General features: G+C 35.9%; 1 protein-coding gene across 1 annotated transcript; it reads right to left on the reverse strand.

The window, feature by feature from the left end:
* Positions 1–204: 204 nt before the first annotated feature.
* LOC113304998 lies at positions 205–2408 on the reverse strand. The gene is made up of 4 exons (XM_026554116.1): positions 1364–2408; positions 1016–1177; positions 798–883; positions 205–720 (listed from the first exon to the last, which is right to left on the reverse strand). Exons 1-4 carry the CDS (start codon positions 2406–2408, stop codon positions 205–207), a joined length of 1809 nt encoding a protein of 602 aa, XP_026409901.1.
* Between the last annotated feature and the right edge of the window lie 18363 nt (positions 2409–20771).

The raw sequence follows: 20771 nt of genomic DNA on the forward strand, positions 1-20771 counted from the left end.
AAGCATATTGTAGTCTAAACTAAAAAAGATACTCAAATTTTACGAACTGTATGCGAAATGATAATAGAATAGAAGAAGTCTGAACTAAAACTAAAAGTAAATCAGTCTCAAAAAGACTTCACGTCTGCTTATTAGGGAACATCCTTCTATTATGAGTAGTCAGTTCATTACAGCCACCGAAAGTTCTCATCTTCTTCTTTGGAATTAACCTGTATTAGGAATCCTTTTCTTCTTACTTGGACGTCCTGATTGTGGCAAAACTTTAGGTCCATGAACAACAAACTTGGGTGAAATTGTTGCAGGCCTTTCAACTGTGGAAAATGGATGGATTGGTCTTGAATACGACTCTCGATAGAACTTATTGGTGAAGTAGTCTTCAACATATTCATAAGGATCTTCACCATTCCCCATTATACACCTAACAACATGGGCGCAAGGGAAGCCATTGATTTTCCAACGGTTGCAAGAGCATGTATTTTCTTTCAAATCAACCCTTTGTGTTAATGAGGCATTAACTTCATACAAAAATTCAGACGAGTTAGTAACACTGTAATCACGGCCATGCATCTTATTGTTATAGAGTTCAGTTTCCATTTTTGGACACAAAACTCCTCTCCAATCGAACGATGTCACGCATTCTTCACGATGAATGCACATCATTTCCATAAGCTTCAGCCGTATTTTATCAACCATGACAGCAATAGGCATCTCCTTCTCTTCCTTAACCCAACCATTCAAACATTCAACAACATTTGAGCACAACTCCCCATATCGACAGCCCGGGAAAAAAAACTAACCCATTTATCAATTGGAGCCCTACTAAGATATTCTTGTAGATTCTGATTTTTAACCAGCATCAAGTCATCCCAACTCTCGTTAAACTCTACATGTGTATTCGCATATGCACATTTTTCAAACAACTTCAACACATGATTGTTATATGTCTTGGCTTACTTAGACAAGCATGCATTAACATTGTTTGACATGTGCCAGTAACACCACCTATGATACGCACCTGGAAAAACGACGGGGATTTGGTTGACTAAACCACTACCTCGATCACTCACAAATGTAAGTTGTCTTTGAAGAGAAACGACATCCCTGAGTTGCTCCATAAACCATTTCCAGTTCGCATCAGTCTCAGATGAAACCACACCGTAAGCTAAAGGGTAAATTCCTGCAAAATAAAAAAAACAGAAAAAAATGACAAAACAACACAACAAAAAAATGATGAAACCAACAAGACAGAAAAAGGTTTCATCAAAAAAAAATGATAAAAGAAACCAACAGAAAAAAGTTTAAGAAACAGTACCATTATCCCCGTTTAGTCATGTTGCTGCCATCATGTGACCGAGATATTTACTCTTCAAATGTGCTGCATCCATGAATAGCAAGGGACGACAGTAATTAAATCCACGGATACATGCTCCGAAGGCAATGAACAATCTCACAAACTTTTGACTCGCGTCAGTTTCCAAAACAACACGGGATCTAGGATTGGTTTCAGACAATTGCTTTGTATACCAATGCAAGTAAGCGAATGACTTCTCATCCTCTCCCCATGCCAAATTCAGTGCATGTATCTTACCTGCGTATGCATAATAACGACTTATGTCAAAGCCATATTCTCTTCTAATTTGTTCCATAATATCCTTTATCTTCTTCTTTGGGTTCTGTTTAATCTCATCCTTGATCAAGGAACTTATTAGGTTCTTCGATACATTTGGAACGTTAATAAATCCACCGTCACAAGTATGCTGATTATTTAACTCCTTGATAATAAAGGGACTTCCTTCAACACCGTCACAAGAAACAGCATACATGTGCCAATTACACTTGTCCTTCTTCTTGTTAGCACAACAAGCAGCAATCCGCAACTTCTCGTTTCTTGTTACCTTATATGCATAACCATTTGCAGCATGGTACTTCATCAAATCGTGACGCACTTGGTCCACACCTACTGGAAACAGTTGTTCAACACTGTAAAAAAAAGCTAGCCAACGAGCGGATTTCAACGGTTCTTTGACTACTTTAGGGTCATCATAATCAGTGACAGTGGTAACTAGTGGCTGATTAACAGGTACAACTTCTGACCCATGGGATGATGAACTTGAACTAGCACCTATGTGGCATACTGAACTTGAACTTTCACCTCTATGATATACATATAAGTCTAGTGTTGGCAACTTGTTAAACAGAGAAAACACAACAGCTGATTGGAGATCATAATCAGACTGAAGTACCTTTTGTTGCTCACCAAATTTGTGAATGATTTCAATAGTGAATGGAGATAGTTGAACCCAATTTAAACAAATATTATCCTTCAAATTCATAAGAGTTGATTTTAAACCAATACGAAACGACAATGAAGCTTCATTGTAACATACAACTGCAATGACAGAGTCCATATCTACAAGCAAAAGTATGGAACCAAAAAAGGTTTCACTCAATTTAAACTGAAAACTATATAACAACTTAACAACAAAAAATTTCCATTCATACAAATTTCAACATGAACAACAAGAAACAAACATAATCAACAGAAGCAAATCTATTTCAATACGAACAACGATCCAAAATTGTAACATTATTGTAACTTCTATTATGAAATCAACTAGAAAATTCAAAACAAATCAAATAAATAAAAATACCTGGAAATCGAAATCGCGTTCCTGATGAATATGATCCGACTATTCCAACGTATGATTACAAACTCAAGATGACAATTCGAAGGATTAAATTGTTACTTCTCTTAATTTCTTCGAAGAAGATGAGAACCGAAAACCAAAATAAATTGAATTTCTTCAACAATACACATAAATCTTCAGATTCGAAGGATTGAAATCTACGATCTCTTCTGTTATTCAACTAAATTGAAACAAAATCGAGATCGGAAAATTAGTTTCTGAAATCATCAGAATCGAACTAGAGAAAGAGATAAGAATATAGATCTGGTTTTGATTTTTCTAGATATCTCTATAAAGATTCTGGTAGAGAATATACGAAATCAAACCCTAAAATCTAAATAGAGGAAGATTCTGGTAGAGAAAATCTTAATTCCTCTTCTCCGATCTGCTGAAATTGTATTCCCGCCAAAATTTTCTATTTTGAAGAAACCGTATATATGGTTAAGGGTACGATTGGAATTATTAGATACGGTTAAAAACTAAATTTAACTAATTTGAACTCAAATGGAGTTTTTGTTCTATTTTTATTGGATACGGTTTTGATTTGGCACAAATAATATGGACGGTGTTTTAGTAACTCTAAGAGTATCACCCTGGCTTTTTAAAGCTTAATATTATCTTGTAATTGATCACTCTTAACCTAATCCTATATTTGAGCAACTGTATAACCAATCGTAATGTATCTTTATTATTAAATCCTATTTTTCTTCTCTTTTCACAAAATCTAGTATACAAGAAGATATCGGTTGAAGCTATATATATATACATCAATCACGGGTGCAAAAATGGTAGTAGTTTTCCTGTATGGAACCTTTTCACCGTCCAGAAAAATCTTTAGCACAAAAAGAAGAACTACAAGAACAATAAGAACATGAAGAGAACCTTTTCTTCTTCGGATTTTGTTTTCAAAACTATTGGCATCTAGTAATAAACAACAAACCCATTCTCAGTTATTAGTCACCCTAATTCCTGTAAACAGAACAGAGAAGTAGTCTCTCGGCTGTTGCTTTCTAGGTGGGTATAAGTTTGGTCAGAAGATAAATGGGTAATATAAAAATAATATATGAAAGTCAAATTCGGTGATTATTTTCCCCCGTACATATCTAATAACGGTATCTTTCTCCCCTAAACAAAGCAGCTTTCTCTATAACAAAAATTTTGCTTAATTTCATGATGTAGGATAGAAATAATGACAGAAAAAGGGGAATAAAGAGAGGTGTGAGAAACTGAACCTATTACAATCAATCCGCGTGTAATCTTGTGTTTGGTCAATTTTTTTATAGGTTTCATTTTTCTTCCTTCCCCTACCCGGAAAATCTTAAAATACAACATCTTTTTTGGAAAAATCTGGCTTTAAAAACTGTTTTAATTTTAAAAAATAAAAAATTAAAAAGTAATTTGAAAATTAAAATCAAATTAAAACAAAACAAAAACAAAAATTAACTAAGGTGACTAAATAATTTACCTATCTTAGGACATCTTTTCCACGCTACTACCATTACTTCTCCCACCACCACATTATCTTACCACTCCACCAGTCTGACCAATACCCACCACCCACCATCAAATCCACCATTAGTGCTTAATTTACCTATTCTAGAACTCATTTTCTCATCCTAATATCACTACTTCTTCCACCACCACATTATCGTCACCACTCCACCAGTCTCACCAATACTCACCACCATTAATGCTTACAGATATGGTTAATATCAGTAAATCTTTTGTGTATCAACAAAAATATATTCATTTGGTTAATTAAAGAAACATTTATTCTGAAATATCAATTGAACATTTATTATTAAATTTAATTAAACATGATCAATTTTAGCGGTAAATTTATGTTCTGAAAGTATGAATTTTTAGCGGTAAATTTTGTTTTGTCCTTACCAGTTGTGATAAAAACAACCAACTACATCTATCATAATAATATGTTTCCCATTTTGAAAAAAAACAAAACTATTATTGTTCACCACTATTCACTAACATCCACCACCGTGTGTAAAAACCAGCTACAACCATTATTTTTTCACCACCAGTAATGTTGCCACCTCCACCACTCACAAATATCCGCCACCGTTTCCACCACCCACTGCTTCTTTCACTACCACCATTAAAAATTATTAATATAATTTTTAACCGGGATCACTGTATTACAGTGGTAAAGTCATTAGGTGATCATACCAGTTACCTGAGTTCGAAACTCGCAAACACCAGATGTTTAGGGATCAATATACATATATATAATTTTTAATAAACTTATTTATTAATAAAAATATTATTTATTAGATTCATTAAATAAACATTTATCATGAAAACTTAATTAATCATTCATCATGAGCAATTAATAGGACACTAATTAATAAAGTATTTATAATGGTTAGTTGAAAAAACCATGGTCGTAGATTTATTCCTCTTAGACAAATCTCGACCACTCTTTATCTAGCCTAACTTAACCAAGATTTGTTTTGTATCTTACTAGGCCTCAACCCGTGTCGTGACGGCACGGTCAAGGATATGTGTTTCAAATGTATCCACCGATTCATACATGTCGTAATTGTCTGAGAAGAATCGAACCGATCAATCCAGGTTTAAATGTTTTTAGGAGTTGGTTAATAAACATGTCCATATTCTCGAATCTTTTAATATTGTGTATGTAACTCATATAACCCTTTGGGAAAAATATAGTTAATCGTTAGAGCAAATCCTATGGGAAGCAGAACACTACTTCGTTCAAAAAAAATATCATCAAAGGTCATTAACCAAACTTGTAACAAAACTACAAACACCTAAAATTACTTTAAAATCAATTAGATTAATCTTGCAAAATCTGTTAGCATTAGAATTTAATTTTTCTCTTTAATATAAATTGTTGGGTTCCCAATTGACATAGATTTGTGTTTATCCATTTTCCTAAAATTTATAATAATATTTAATTCTTCATCCATTTCTTTTATTGTCTCTTTACCTATTATCATGAACTATTTCTCAAGCATGCGTAATTACACGAAGTTGGGAAGAAATGACAAAAAAAGAAATCATGACAAAAAAGGGGAATAAAGAGAGATGTAAGAAGCTGAATCGATTACAATTAATTCACGTATAGCCTTCCATAATCCCATGAAGTAGGGGAGAAATAAGGACAGAAACAGAAACCATGACAACAAAAGGGGAATAAAGAGAGATGTGAGAAACTAAACCGATTACAATTAATTCGCGTGTATCCTTGTGTTTGGTCAATTTTTTTTATAGGTTTCATTTTTCTTCTTTCCCCTATTCGGCAAATCTTAAAATCACAACATCTTTTTTGGAAAAATCTGGCCTGAAGAAATTGTTTTAATTTTAAAAAATAATAATAAAAAATAATTTGAAAACTAAAATCAAATTAAAACAAAACAAAGAAAAATTAACCAATGGTGACTAAATAATTTACCTATATTAGGACACCTTTTCTCACCTTACTACCACTACTTCTTCCACCACCACAATATCGTCACTACTCGACCAGTCTCACCAATACCCACCACCGATCCACCACCACCGTCCACCATCACAACCACCATTAGTGCTTAAGACCCCTTTTCTCACTCTACTACCACTACTTCTTCCACCACCACATTATCGTCACCATTCCACCAGTCTCACCAATACCCACCACCATTATCCCCACCACTGTCCACCATCACAATCACATTAATGCTTACTTATATGGTTAGTATCAAATAAATTTATTATGTATCAACAAAAATATATTCATTTGATTAATTAAAGAAACATTTATTATGAAATATTAATTGAACATTTATTATTAAATTTTAATTAAACGTCAACGTTTATAGCGTTAGATTTATGTTGTGCAAGTATAAATTTGATCGTTCTTTATCTAGCCTAACTTGTCCAAACTTTGTTTTGTATCCTGGAAATGTATTCAATTTTATTTTAATACTAAAAACTGTGATTTATTCGATCGAGTACAATAAATAGATGGGATCCCATTTGGGTGATCCAACGGTCATGATCATATTATCTTATATGATTTAGTATCCTCCTCAAAATATTTGTGTTTTGTCCTTACCAGTTGTGCTAAAAACAGGCAACTACATCTATCACAATAAAATGTTGCCCATTTTGTAAAGATACAATTATTCACTAACATCCACCATCGTACGTAAAAACCAGCCACGCCCACTATTTTTTCCACCACCAGTATTGTTACCACCTCCACCACTCACAAATACCCTCCACTGTTTCCACCACCCACTGCTTCTTTCACTACCACCATTAATAATTATTAATATAGTTTTTGACCGGGGTCACCGTAGTACAGTGGTAAAATCATTGGGTGATGATACCAATTACCTGAGTTCGAAACTCGCGAGCACCAAATTCTTTACCGATATATATATATATATATATATATATATAGTTTTTGATAAACTTATTTATTAGTAATAATATCTATTTATTAGATTTAATAAATGAACATTTATGATGAAAAATTTATTAATCATTCATCATGAGCAACTAATAGGACACTAATTAGTTGAAAAAACCACGGCCGTAGATTTATCATCCTAGACAAATCTCGGCCGATCTTTATCTATCCTAACGTAGCCAAACCTTATTTTGTACTTAAGATATATATATTATAAAAAGAAATGTTTTCTATCTTGGGTAATAGACATCCATTGATTTCTTCCATGTGACGGCTGTGATAGATAGTCGACGAGATTTCCATCCGTCCGTCCATATTTGACATATAATTTTAAGAGATACTTACGTCTGTCCGTTCATGAAAGTATCTTTGGCCAACCCACATCCGTTTGGTTTCCTGGTTTTGCTTCTCTACCATAATAAGATACGTATAGACCACTTCTATCATTCCTGTTTTAGGAAACATTCCTATTTTAGGAAACACATCACTTTCCAATACCAATTACCAGTATAGTTCCAAGTTAACTAATCTTCGGTCTGCTCGATTATAGTGGCCAAGTATTACTATAACCTACGCTCGCCCGAAAGTAATTGGGGTATAAGGTCCACACAAACAAAACCGAAAATAACTGTAGGTGTATAAATTTTTTTTTGATGGAAAGACGAAATATATTCACTAACAAATATAGTACATGAGATTTACAATTTCGTTTCTATCGAAAACATTAGAAACAATGCTAGTAATTTTGATTTTTTGTTGTAACTTCGTGGATAAATGTTGGAGACATTTTATCCTTGCTTCCTTGGCAATTTTGTCTGTTGCAGAATTGAATTTTCGGTTAGTATACTTTACCTTTGCCTGCGGAAGATCTTGTAAGATTGTCTTTACTCCTTGGCCCTGTGTTTTCGGCTTCCCAGAAGGGACTTATGTTATTTTTGTTGATATTGTCATCCAAGGATTTACAATCAGTTACAATGGTGATACTAGATAACACGTTTTCTTTTAGCTACGTAGCCTCCTTGAGTAAAGCTTTCTCTTCCGCATGGAAAGCAGAAGTGCATTTCTCCGAACCTGCTGAAATGTGCATGAATGTGTGTTGATCAACTGAATACACTATGTGTGCATATCCCGTTGATAGGTCTTCTTTTTTGAAAAAGGTATCTACAAAGATTATTCAGTCAGTATTTATGTTTGACCACTTGGCATTGATCAACTGTGTTTGGTTGGTTTCTGGTCCTTTCATAGTTTTTCGGGATGGACTGGAAGAAATTGTTGATCTGAGATATTAGTTGCATTCGATTTGGGGTTGTCTTCTCGAAAACCACTAAGCATCTGTATTTCCATATGAACCATAATATGGTTGCAATTTTCCCCTTTAACTTATCTAGGTCTGGATTTTGAATCCACCATTTAACCCAAGTTGTGATTGAAGTCGTATCGTCTGAAGGAATTAGGAGACCTAAAGAGAAACTGAACCAAATGGCTTTGGTAAAAGGGAATGTTCCAAACAGGTGTTCCTCCGTTTCCTGATCTTGCATATTACACATTTGGCAGTCTGAATCGATTTCCAAATTGTGGGCCCCCAGTCTCGATGATGTGGGTAAAACTTTCCCAGAAAGTTTCCACACAAAAAGCTTTATTCTCGGAATTGTTTGTATTTTCCAAAAAAAAATCCATGGCAAATTTAATAAGGATATATCTTCTTCTTGAGTTTGGTTTTCCAGGAAATTATAAATATTTTTGGCTGAGAAAAGTCCTGATTTATGATGTAACCATTTTATGCTATCTTCTTCCTCTTTTCTTGGAGATATGGCTTGAATTTTATTCCTCACTTCCGGGCTAAAGTACGTGTTTAGTTTTTCTTGGACCAACTTGTTCTGTTCTGTAATGAATTCTTGAACCTTTGTCGGAATTGAACCCTGAGAATCTTGAGGTTGCGGAAGTATTTCCTCATTTGGAATCCATCTATCTTCCCAAACATTTATCGAGTTTCCATTTTTCACTTTCCAGATGAATTTTCCTTTGATTAATTCCAAAACTTTTCGGATGCTTTTCCAAATCCAAGATAAGTTGGAAATTTTTGATTCTTCTAGAGGGTTTGCATATGTGAAATATTTTTCCTTGATGATTTTTTTCCAAAGTTGCTCATTTTTTATTAATAATCTGCTAGCTAGTTCAGTGAGAAGGGCAATGTTGAAATGATGTGGGTTTTTTATACCTAGTGCACCTTGAGCGATGGGTTTACAAATATATTTCCAAGCCCTAATGAAACCTCCTTGCCACTTTTGCCCGTCTTTATTCCACCAGAAGTTTCTTTGTACTCTGTCCAACTTGTTTAAGGTTTCCTTGGGAAGAGCAAGAACTTGCATCTGGTAAGTTGGAAAAGCTTGAAGGATTGATTTTATCAGAACTGTCCTCCCCGCTTGAGAGAGGAGTTTCGATTTCCAGCCTTGTAGAGTTGAATAATATTTTTGTAGAAGAGGCTCGAAATTCTCTTTCCTATTTTTATCAAAGAAAAGGAGGGTTCCGAGGTATCTATTATTTTTTGTCACTAGTGGAACTTTTAGGATTCTTGCCAATAATTTTCAATGTTTAGGATGAATTATTGGACTGAAATAAACACTTGATTTTTGTAGATTTATCATTTGGCATGTTATATCACCGAAGAGAGAGATGATTTCCATAAGATTTTTTGTCTCCCCCATATCGGCTTTTGTGAAAAGAAAGCAATCGTCGGCGAAGAAAAGATGTGAGATGTTTGGAGCTTATTTATTGATCTGAAAACCGGATAATTTCTTCTCGGAAACCGCCTTATCTAGTAGTCTGGAAAGAATTTCCATGCAGATTCAAAATAAATAAGGCGAGAGCGGATCCCCTTACCTTAATCCTATAGATGTTCTAAATTTTGAACCAGGGGAGCCGTTGAGAAGGATAGAGAAAGTTGTGGTAGAGATGCATTGAAAAATGAGGTCAGTCCACCTTTCATCAAATCCCAAACTAAGGAGAGCTTTATCTATGAAATTCCAGTCCACTCTATCAAAGGCCTTTGACAGGTCTAATTTCAGAGCTAGATGTCCTTTTTTTTTTAGTTGTTTTCATTGAATGGATGAATTCATAGGAAATTATAATGTTGTCGGTGATTTGTCTACCGGGAAGGAAAGAAGATTGGTTAGGGGAGATGATTTTGTTGAGGATGGTCTTTAATCTACTAGCAAGAATTTTTGAAATGAGTTTGTAGATGGTGTTGCTTAGACTTATTAGTCGGAAATCACTCGGGGTTTGAGGAGTTGAGATTTTTGGAATTAGGGTTATGAAGGAGTGATTTAAGTCTTCAACAAGAACCCCCGTTTTAAAAAACTCTTGCACTGTATTGATAATGTCTGGGCCGAAAACCTCACATTGATTCATATTGGATAGAGTTAGCCAGATTTCATTTTTTGAGGGAATTTTTAATAGAAATGTATTTTCATCTTCAGAAATGCATGATTTAATGATGCTGGACAGATCAAAGTTACAGATGTTTTTTTAGGAAGAGCCGATTTGGGAAAAGTGATTAAGCAGGAGGGAATATATTTGATCTTTGTCTGATTGCCATAAACGGGAAGGTTCTCTAAGGGTATTGATGGAATTGATTCTTTTCCTATTGGAGGCAGTGGCATGAAAATATTATGTATTTCTGTCATATTCTTTGAAATATTTATCTCTTGACAGCTGATGGTCGTAATAATTTTTAATCTAGTACCATTTACCTAATTCTTCTTGTAGCTTTTTAAGCTTATCAATATCTTTGGCAATATTTCCGGTTCTATGGATATTTTAGATTTTATTGTTTAAGTTCCTGATATTTTTATGTATATTTCCAAAGATATCCGAGTTCCACCTGGCAAGATCGGAGGACAGAAGTTGGAGTTTGAGGGAAAAATTATCTTTAGTTGAGTATGTGGAATGAAATTCCCAAGACGCTTCAATAACTTCGGGTAAGCTAGAGTATGAAAGCCAAGATCTGATGCATCTAAAGGCTTTTGAAGTTTTAATTTTTCTGGCTTAGTATCTAGTAGAATAGGCGTATATTTATAACCAACTCTAGGTGAGTAATAAATTTTTGTATCCGGGAATACCTGTGTCCACAGAAATGAAGTCAACGCTCTGTCGATTTTTTCGCAAATGTTTGCATCGCCTTTTCAGTTGTTTGATCATGTGAACGGTGCACCCTCAAAGCCCGCATCTTGTAAGCCCAATGAGTCTATAATCTGGAGAATATTTTGTTTGTTACTGGAGCTGGCCTTTTTCCCCCTTGCTTTTCGCATGGATCAAGGATGATGTTTAAATCACCAATCAGGGTCCAGGGTTTATCTGCTTGTTGAACTAAATTTAAAATATAATTCCATTGTTCACTTTTTCCTTCGGCGTCCACTGCGCCATAAACAAATGTGATGAAAGATTTTTTGTCATCTATGTTATTTTTTGTCATCTATGTTATAATTGCTTCAAAATGGCACACGTTAAGTTGTGCAGATATTGGATTCATTTCCGTGTTATTGTGCCACGCTATTGCTAACCCTTTCGCTAGTTCCACGGAAGGTATAATAAACCAGTCATGAAAAGGGGAAGTTTTAAAAATAATTCCATGTGAAACAGTGGGGCTTCTGTCTCAGCTAAGAAAATAATATCAGGATTGTAAGATTGGCAAATGTAGGAGAAGTGGTCCTCAGTGATTGGGGTACCTATGCCCTGGACATTCCAGGACAGAAGTTTCATAATGTCAAAAAACCACAGTAAGATCCAAAGAGTACAAAGGAAGGGAAGAAAAAGAGAAAGGACTATATGATGTGAGTACTAAATAAGAGACCGTCAATCAAAAACAATGGGAAAAGATATTAAGAGCATAAAATTAAAGGAGATTGATTGCAAGGAGATTTTAAGTTCAAGAATTACACCAAAACCAAGAGATAACAAGGAGCACTCTACAGGATTGACAATGTCGGAAAAACAGAATGCAGTAGAACACCAAAATATTCAGGATATATAACATGAAAAGACAGGATTACAAGCACTAAATTACAGACACAGGAAGCAAAGCAAGTAGATACAGGTAAACAAAGTAAATTACAGCATAAACACAAAGGGAAAAACAGCAGAAAGTAAAGCTAACTAAGAACCAGATTCACAAAAAAGACCAAGATAAAGAGACATAGGCTCTAATCTAGTCCTGCACTATGAGTCACATAAGTTTCTGCTGTTACTATAGGGGTCATATTGATTCAGCCAATTGCTACTACGGATAGTGTTTAACTTTGTGGTCAAATAATTTATAGGTAGGCTACGTAGGCTCTGTTTGGAGGTTGGGGAGTATCTTTGTGCCATGAACCTACGGCTAAATTTATGGCCAATTTCTATCTCGCTCTTCATTTACCCGTACGTCAGTTTTAACTCGACTAACAAAATACTGGGAACCCTTTAGATGGACAAGGCAGGGCTGTAGGCTCCGAGTAATTTGACCGTCCTAACGAAACACTGGAATTGTTTAAGTAGTCACTGCTAATTTGACCCGACTACAAAACACTGGGGATTGCTTAAGTGGCCATGACTAATTTGACCCGAGTAATAAAACACTAGGAACTATTTAAGTGGCCACGACAGGGGTTGTAGGCCGGACTAATTTGATTCAACTAACAAAACACTGGGAACTGCTTAAGAGGCCCCAACTAATTTGACCGAGTAACAAAATACTGGGAATTACTTTAGTGGTCACGACCGGGACTGTAGGGCCGACTAACAAAACACTGGGAACTGCTTAAATGACCCTGACTGATTTGACCTGAGTAACAAAACGTGGGAATTTCTTAAATGGTCAAAGTCCCGACTAATTTGCCCCGACTAAGAAAACAGTGGGAATTTCTTGAGTGGTCCCGACTAATTTAATCCGACCAACAAAACACTATGACATCCTTAGGGGGCCATGCCGGGGCAATTTGACTCGACCAATAAAACATTATGGTCACAGGCCTCGACTAATTTATAAACTTGATGTTTGACCGTTCTAATCTAATCAGTTTTGTTAACGACTAAAATTTTATGGGGAAACACTGACCATCCAGCCGACCAAATAAAAAACAGAAAATCAAAAAGGTTGAGCCCCGGTCATAGGCCGGGGTGATACCTAGTCTATATTATAAAAAGAAGTGTTGTCTGTCTTGGATAATAGACGACTATTGATTTCGACAATCCTACGGCTGGGAAAGATAATTGGCGAGGTTTTTATCCATCCGTCCGTTTTAGACTACTTTTCTCTAGATTGAGTCAGACTGTCTAGTTGATTATCTAGAAAGTATATTGGAGTTAGTCCATACAGATTGCTAATCAAAATATTGGGTGAGGTTGTTAGACTCCCGCATTTTCAGCTTTGTCCCATATTTCTGAAATCCTGAATATAAAATCTCCAATTAGTAAATGCACATTACTAATTTTTATTTTTTAGAGATATGCATTTAATTGCTAGTAATTAAAGCATATATAAAACTAACAACTTTAATTAAATGATTCTTAATTTATTTCGGATCGGGATCTCCTTGAGTAATTAAGGAATATCTTTGAACAATAAAAGATAAGAGTCACTGATCGTGTTCAAAGTATGTTGACATCTTTACTTTGTAAATCCTCTTTCAGAATTACAACCTTGGATTCGATTATACCACACTTCCAAACAAGCTTAGAATTGGTTCATCTGTATTCCAAAAAAACTATGTGCTTGATCATATATCAAATCACAAATATGGGTTCAATCAGTTCTACCAATCACGGGACCGGTTATTCCTTCAATATGGTCTACTTTTGATCGGTCACACAAATTACCAAGACCTGTTACATCAATTACCAGGATCGGTCACGTCGATTACCGGGACCGGTTACCATATACACATTGTATTACTTGTGATCGGCCACACCAGTCGCTAAGATCGGCTACACCAATTATTAGGACCGGTTAAACCAATTACAAGGATCGATTACACAACTATTTTGTGATCCGTCACACAAGTTACTAGGATCGGTCACACCATTATAAATATCGATCATACCATCTTAGGTGATTACTTAGGATCAGTTACACTAATACAAGTCATACCAAATGATAAGTCAGGCATTGTGATTAGTTATACCAAGATACATAACAAGTTATGATCGGTTGTACTAACTCACACATATTAGTTAAGCGACTTCCCTTTCGACTCATAAAATAAATTCATGAATGTACTTCCTTTAAACATTGTTTCCTAGCATGAAATCTTCACCTTTACCCATACACATAATCATAATAACATTCAAAAGATTATGTCGATGTCATATCTACGAAGTTTAAAATATAAGTGTTATACTTCGTAGTCTAATTCCTTAATACTATGATCATATGATCATGTCTCACTACTAGACTAAAATATTCATTCACAGCTTCGCAGTTATTTTTTCAATATATCACGACATGAAATATACGTTAGGAATGAAACAGTTCAAGTCAATATTACTAACCTCAAGAGGAAGCATGATGTCGTCGATGTAGCTCATTACTTCTTCACGTTCTTCAGGTCTTTGAGTAATACTTGTATGTCTCATATTCATAGACTTTCTAGTCTAACCTATACAAAGTTGTCTCTAGTACATTATCAAGCGACTCTTAGATGAGTTTTGATTCAATAAAATATGACAACCAAACTTGACATACCAACGCTTGGTGGGTTCAACTGAGCAGCGCTCTAACAAAAAGAAAAGGAAAAAGAAGGCAAATCAATGTAGAAGAACAACAGGGATGAGACCAATCCATTGGAAGACTCTGGTTTTCAATCGCCTAGTTTCAAAAAGTAAAAAATAAATACTCCCTCCGTCCCACTATTAAGTGACCTATTTACTTTTAGATTTTGTCCCATAATAAATGAACTATAGATTTTTTAAGTCCTGGAATGGTTTTTTTTGGAGAGGATTATGGCCTAGATATGAACATTGAGAAGAAGAAAAAAGATGAACATTTGAATAGTTGTTTTGAAGAGGATTATGGCCTAGATATGAACATGCCTTACATCCGGTCTCAGTAGTTATAAACTAGGTCACTTAATAATGGGACTGAGGTAGTATTTAAATGGATTGTCGTTACAGGTAAACATTAAAAATATTGCCGTATGCAACTCGGTCAAGGAATAAAAAAGGTTGTGGTATGTTTTGATATGCCCAACTAATCTATATACACTAATTCGGTTTCTTACATATAAATTCAATTTTTTTATATATCAGATTCGAAAAGATGTTGTCCCCACGTTTTCTCCTTTTCGGTAGCAGCAATAGAGTACTATGCTGGGGCTGGGGCTGGGGCTGGGGCTGGGATTGGATGATGCCAATAAGTATCAATTATCAAGTGGTGTCAAATGCAAATATAAATGAGTTTGGCCAAGGTGTAGGTCAAATCCAAATATAAATGAAGTAGTCCAATTAGGTTCGGAGGGGGTAATGTACCAATATCAGAGTCCAATTAGACTCTGAAAAACATGGTCGCTCCGTAACTACTTTTTCTTTTGTAAAATAAGAATTGGTATGCATACATCCACTATAACTTTGGTAATTTGGTGTGCATAGTGTGTTCTGAGCGCCTACCTTCTTGCTATACAAATATATTTGATATCTTTTGATTTTATTATTAGGGTTTTTAATTTTTGGACGCAACTTTTCTATTAATTGGTGCTTCGGTTCTGATTCATCAAGTGTGCTTAAGTTGATATGATTCATATTCTTGCATAATTAGATAAGAAACTGAAAAGCAAGCGCGCAGCACTAGCGTATGACCTTCCCAGGTGGATCTAAACTATCCTGGCGTTTTTAGGGGCCACTCAAAAGAATTTAGGGGCCAACAATAAAACAAAAAAGGTCACCCAAAGGGAAAATGTAGCCAGCCCTTATCTCGCGTAATTCGTAATGGCGAAATTACCCTTATATATTCGGAGGATATGATAACATTGTTACCCTCCGAATGCAATCGGAAGCCAAAATCGTTCCCATACTTCCGATTGTAGTCGGTGCAGTATTAGAATGATTTGTGTTTCATTTTTTCCATTTCTTTTTAATTTTTGAGTTGTTAGAGTTATAGAGAAGAAGGTGAAGGAAAAAAAGAGAAAACTCATTTTATCACTACAAAAATGGATGGATACGAAGAAGAAGGTGAGAATCATGACGAAGAACAAAATGTTGAGGGTTCACGACCGTTTAGAGAAGACGATTTGGGGTATATGTTGAATGATCCAAACTTTTGTGGAGAGGAAAACATAGACGACCCTTTCATGGAAGAAAATGGAGAATCGCATGATATTGAAGCTAACGATGCATGTAAAACACATGTATTGTGTTAAGAAACTCAAATACTCGATTTGCATACGTTTGTGTGCTTTTGTAAACAAGAAAAACCGATTATTGCATGCATTGAATGCCATGAACTACCCAGATTCGGTAGATAATTTCTAGATTAAACTTACGAATATAACACACTGAGTACCAAATATGTATATTCAGTAGTTACAAGATACTAGTTTACTGCCGAATATGAGAAAAACCCCAACCTGGTTTTCCAAAAATATCTACATTCGGTAGTTATGTAGAGTTATTTACCTCCGAATGGCCCCAAAAACGAATTCCTCAGAAAATTTCAAAACTCAGTATTCTTATCCTTTACAATCGGTAATAGTTTAACATTATTTGACTGCCGAATATAACAGTGGCCTCAAAATAAAATTTCCGAAAACTTGAAAATCGGATGTTTATCGATTAAAGTTATCTCCCGGTTATTTATATTCGGCTGTTTTACTATATATTTTATCTTCCGATTATATCATTTTTTGCACTCAGTAAACTGTGTACATTCATTTGCATAGATCGGGTGTTTTGGGTAACCGATAGGATTCCGAATATAGAATATTCGCAAGTTTGACTTACTTAATAACCTCCGATTATTGTATAATAATTTGTTGCTTTCATATGCAGGCCGTTGAAGAGTTTGTTGATGACTTCTATTTGAGGCCCGACACTTCCCTATACTATGCAAACGATTTGGTATACTCATTACTACTTTTTTCTTTTTTTCAAAATTTATATGTTAAATGGTTATGCTTATTAGGTTTGTTTTGTTTTATGCACGTTTAGACATTTGGAAGTAAGAAGGAGGCAAAGGAATGGCTTATGAACAAGGCAAAAGATAACATGTGCGTGGTAGTTCAAAATAATCATGTTAGTGACACTCGATTTGAAATGATTTGTGAGCGAGGTGGGACGCGAAAGAGTCACGAGGGAAAGAATAGTAAGTACATACGGAAGACGAATAGGAAATACCGAAGCAATACCAAGAAGATAGGATTCCCATTTAAGATTGTCTTCTATAAGCCCGATGGTATTAAAGTTAAAGAGTATAAAATGTATAAAGTTGATAACGGTTGTCACAACCATGATGATCCGTTGGATTTAATTGGACATGTAATGGTTGCCAAGTTAAAACCACATCAAATGCAGACGGTGAGGTCTATGCGGATCCAAAAAGCGAGTGTGATCTTAAGTAAAATAAAGGCGGACGATCCCGACAACTTGTCTTCTTTGTCTACAATTAAGTCGGCCCTAGATACGATCAAAAGGACTGATTGGGATGGTAGAACGGTCATGCAACAATCTGAGTGGTTAGCGGAGTTACACGGCTACACCTTGAGAAGGGAAGAAAAGGATGGTATAGTGGTTCGTATTTTCTTGGCACATCCCGAAATGATCCAATTGGCTCAATGCTTTCATCAAATTTTGTTGATAGATGATACTTATAAGACAAACAAGTATAACATGCCGTTGTTGAACATTGCTTGCCATACTTCGGACAAAAACACGTTTACGATTGCATGGGGTTTAATGGATCATGAGAACAATGTGAGTTTCATTTGGATGTTGGAGACGTTGAGGTCCATTTATAACGGTGATAATTTTCCAAGGGTTATTGTAACGGATAACGATCAAGCCTTAATGCATGCAATAGCGGTATTGTTTCCGGAAGCCCAAAACTTGCAATGTACGTGGCACATTCAATGCAATCTCAAAACCAACTGCCATCATCATTTCCAAGCTAAAAGACCAAGGAAGGGTACCAAGAGGTCAAAGGAAGAGGATGAGTGCATTAGTAAATTAACCTTGGAAGAACGTAAGGAAGAGGATAGGCTATTTGAAGAAAAGTGGAAGGAGGATGGAATAATTTGGAAAATGTTCATGAAAGCATGGGACCGTTTGGTTGATGACCGAGGAAATTTACGAATGTAACTTGAAGAAATTTGAGGATGAATACAACACGGACTACCCAAAACCGCTTGAGTATTGTAAAACACAATGGTTAACGATTAAGGAGAGGTTTGTGTTTGCATGAACATATGAATATCGTAACTTCAAGAACGAGGCGACAAGCATTGCGGAGGGGTCTCATGGTCGACTAAAGAAAATACTAATTGGTAGTAAAAATGGAGTTGTGTCGATCCAAGAAGCAATCCATGAATTCACCAATCGTGATCTCGTAAAGATTAGGAAATGTATGCAATTTAGTGCACACCAATTCCCGATGGAACATATTAAGGAAAAATTGCTTCTAAGGGGAGTTGTTCATAAAGTTTCAAGATGGGCAATAAATCGAATGATGAAACAATTGAAGTTATATAAAACTTATGATGACGAGAATACGGTTTGTGTTTGCAAGGATATGATAGGTATTGGACTCCCATGTCGTCATAAGTTGGGTAGGTATGTTGAAGTGATTGACATCGATGATATTCACCCATTTTGGAAGCAATTAAATTTCACTCCGAACACCCCGGTAGTTGATGGTCCGTCTTTCTTGGAGTCGGAATTGTGTGCACGAATAGCCGAGCGTTACGCTACATCAAACGGCACCAAAAAGCAAATATTGATGCATAATTTGGAGGAAGCCCTTCACCCTTGTTTAAGGGAGGTTGATGAACCTATTAAGCAAAAGAACACCGGTAGGCCGAACACCGAAGTGTCGAGGACCATCCAAAGAAAAGAGTTGAAGGAGTATTTGTCTAATAAAAGAATATTGTCTAGGCACGAGCGTTCGGAAGCCGAATTTGAAGATGAGCCGGAACCTAAGAAAAGAGGTCGTCCAAGAAATGATCAAAGTGGACCAACCACCCGACAAGTAAGGCCAAAGATCTCTACAGAGCCTTCTCAAGTAAGTCAACCCAATGTTGTCGAAGAAGTTGTTGAGCAAATGAACGCCTCGCAACAAACCCAACCAATGGAAATTCTTATATAAAAGAGGACAAAGGTACTCTTCGTTGCCCTAGAGATCTTGGAAGACCAAATCGATCCACATATACAATATACAAAGAGTATTTGGAACAACTCCCTCCACTTATCATTCCATTTGTTTTGTCGACCGACGAGGTTGATGGGGATGGAAATTGTGGGTTTCACGTTGCTACGGAACAAATGGGTTACTTTAGAGAGGCGGATATCGAAGATGTCACCCAATGCCAATATTTAAGAAATAAGATGGCGGTACAACTAGTGAAGGACAAGGGTTTTTATATGGAGATGATGAGGCGAGGAGATAGATACGACAAAGAACAAGAGTTCAAAGACTTAGTTGCGGTGTGATGTGAAAGTGTCGAAAGGGATTGAAGACAATCGGATCCAAGTATTGGATGACAATGCCTAAATTTGGATATCTCCTAGCGGACGTTTTGAATTGCGTGGTACATTTCTTCGTTCCTCCTATGTATGGACTTAGCATGACGTTTGCACCCACAAGAACGGCTTGCGACGAGTCGGTTAAAGATAGAAGAATCGTAATGGCATTTGTGAATGAAATGCATTTTATCGGTTTAAGAGTAAAGAAAGATTGTCCGTTACCTCCGTTGAGTAAGTGGCACGATTACTTCCCGATGAACCATTGCAAGGATTGGGTGAAACAATATGAGTCCAACATGGTTGATTGGGATCGTGTTATGGACAACAACTTTCCCGCTGAGTTACTCGAATTGATCCCCTCGGATGATGACGATGTTTGATCGTTTTTTTTCGAGGCACGATATAATTTTTTTTGAAACTATGTAATCGGAACAACAGTATTATAACACTTCAATACGATTAATCATATTCGGGAATTCCATATTTTATCAAACCGCCGATTAATATTAAAAATTTGAATTTACAGCACTCAAACATCACATGTTATTCTTTTTTCCCAGTCCGAGATGCAACAATCAACGCGGCTTCGAAATGTAGAAACGACTCTCCTCTCCACTTGGAATAAGCATCTTGTGCCGCAAACCTGTCGTCTCTGTGCCTAGCAAGAATACGGTTGTACTCGGTGCACAATTTTATAACATGGTGCACCCTTGAAGAAACATGGGATGGTTCATAATTGTGGCGTGGCTTCTTGTACTTACCAACAAAAGGACCCAATGAAACGTTAATCCAAAATATACGATCGTCCTGCTGTTCTTTGGGTAGATCTTTCACAATGTAATAATTTTTTATCCATTCGGTCTCTTCCTCAACTTGTTTTAATCTTTCTCTATGATGGAATTGTTCTTGACCTCGCTTCTTAGCCTTGATTTCCTCTTCCTCCTCCTCCG

This window comes from Papaver somniferum, chromosome 8, assembly GCF_003573695.1.
Source record: "Papaver somniferum cultivar HN1 chromosome 8, ASM357369v1, whole genome shotgun sequence".
NCBI lineage: Eukaryota > Viridiplantae > Streptophyta > Magnoliopsida > Ranunculales > Papaveraceae > Papaver > Papaver somniferum.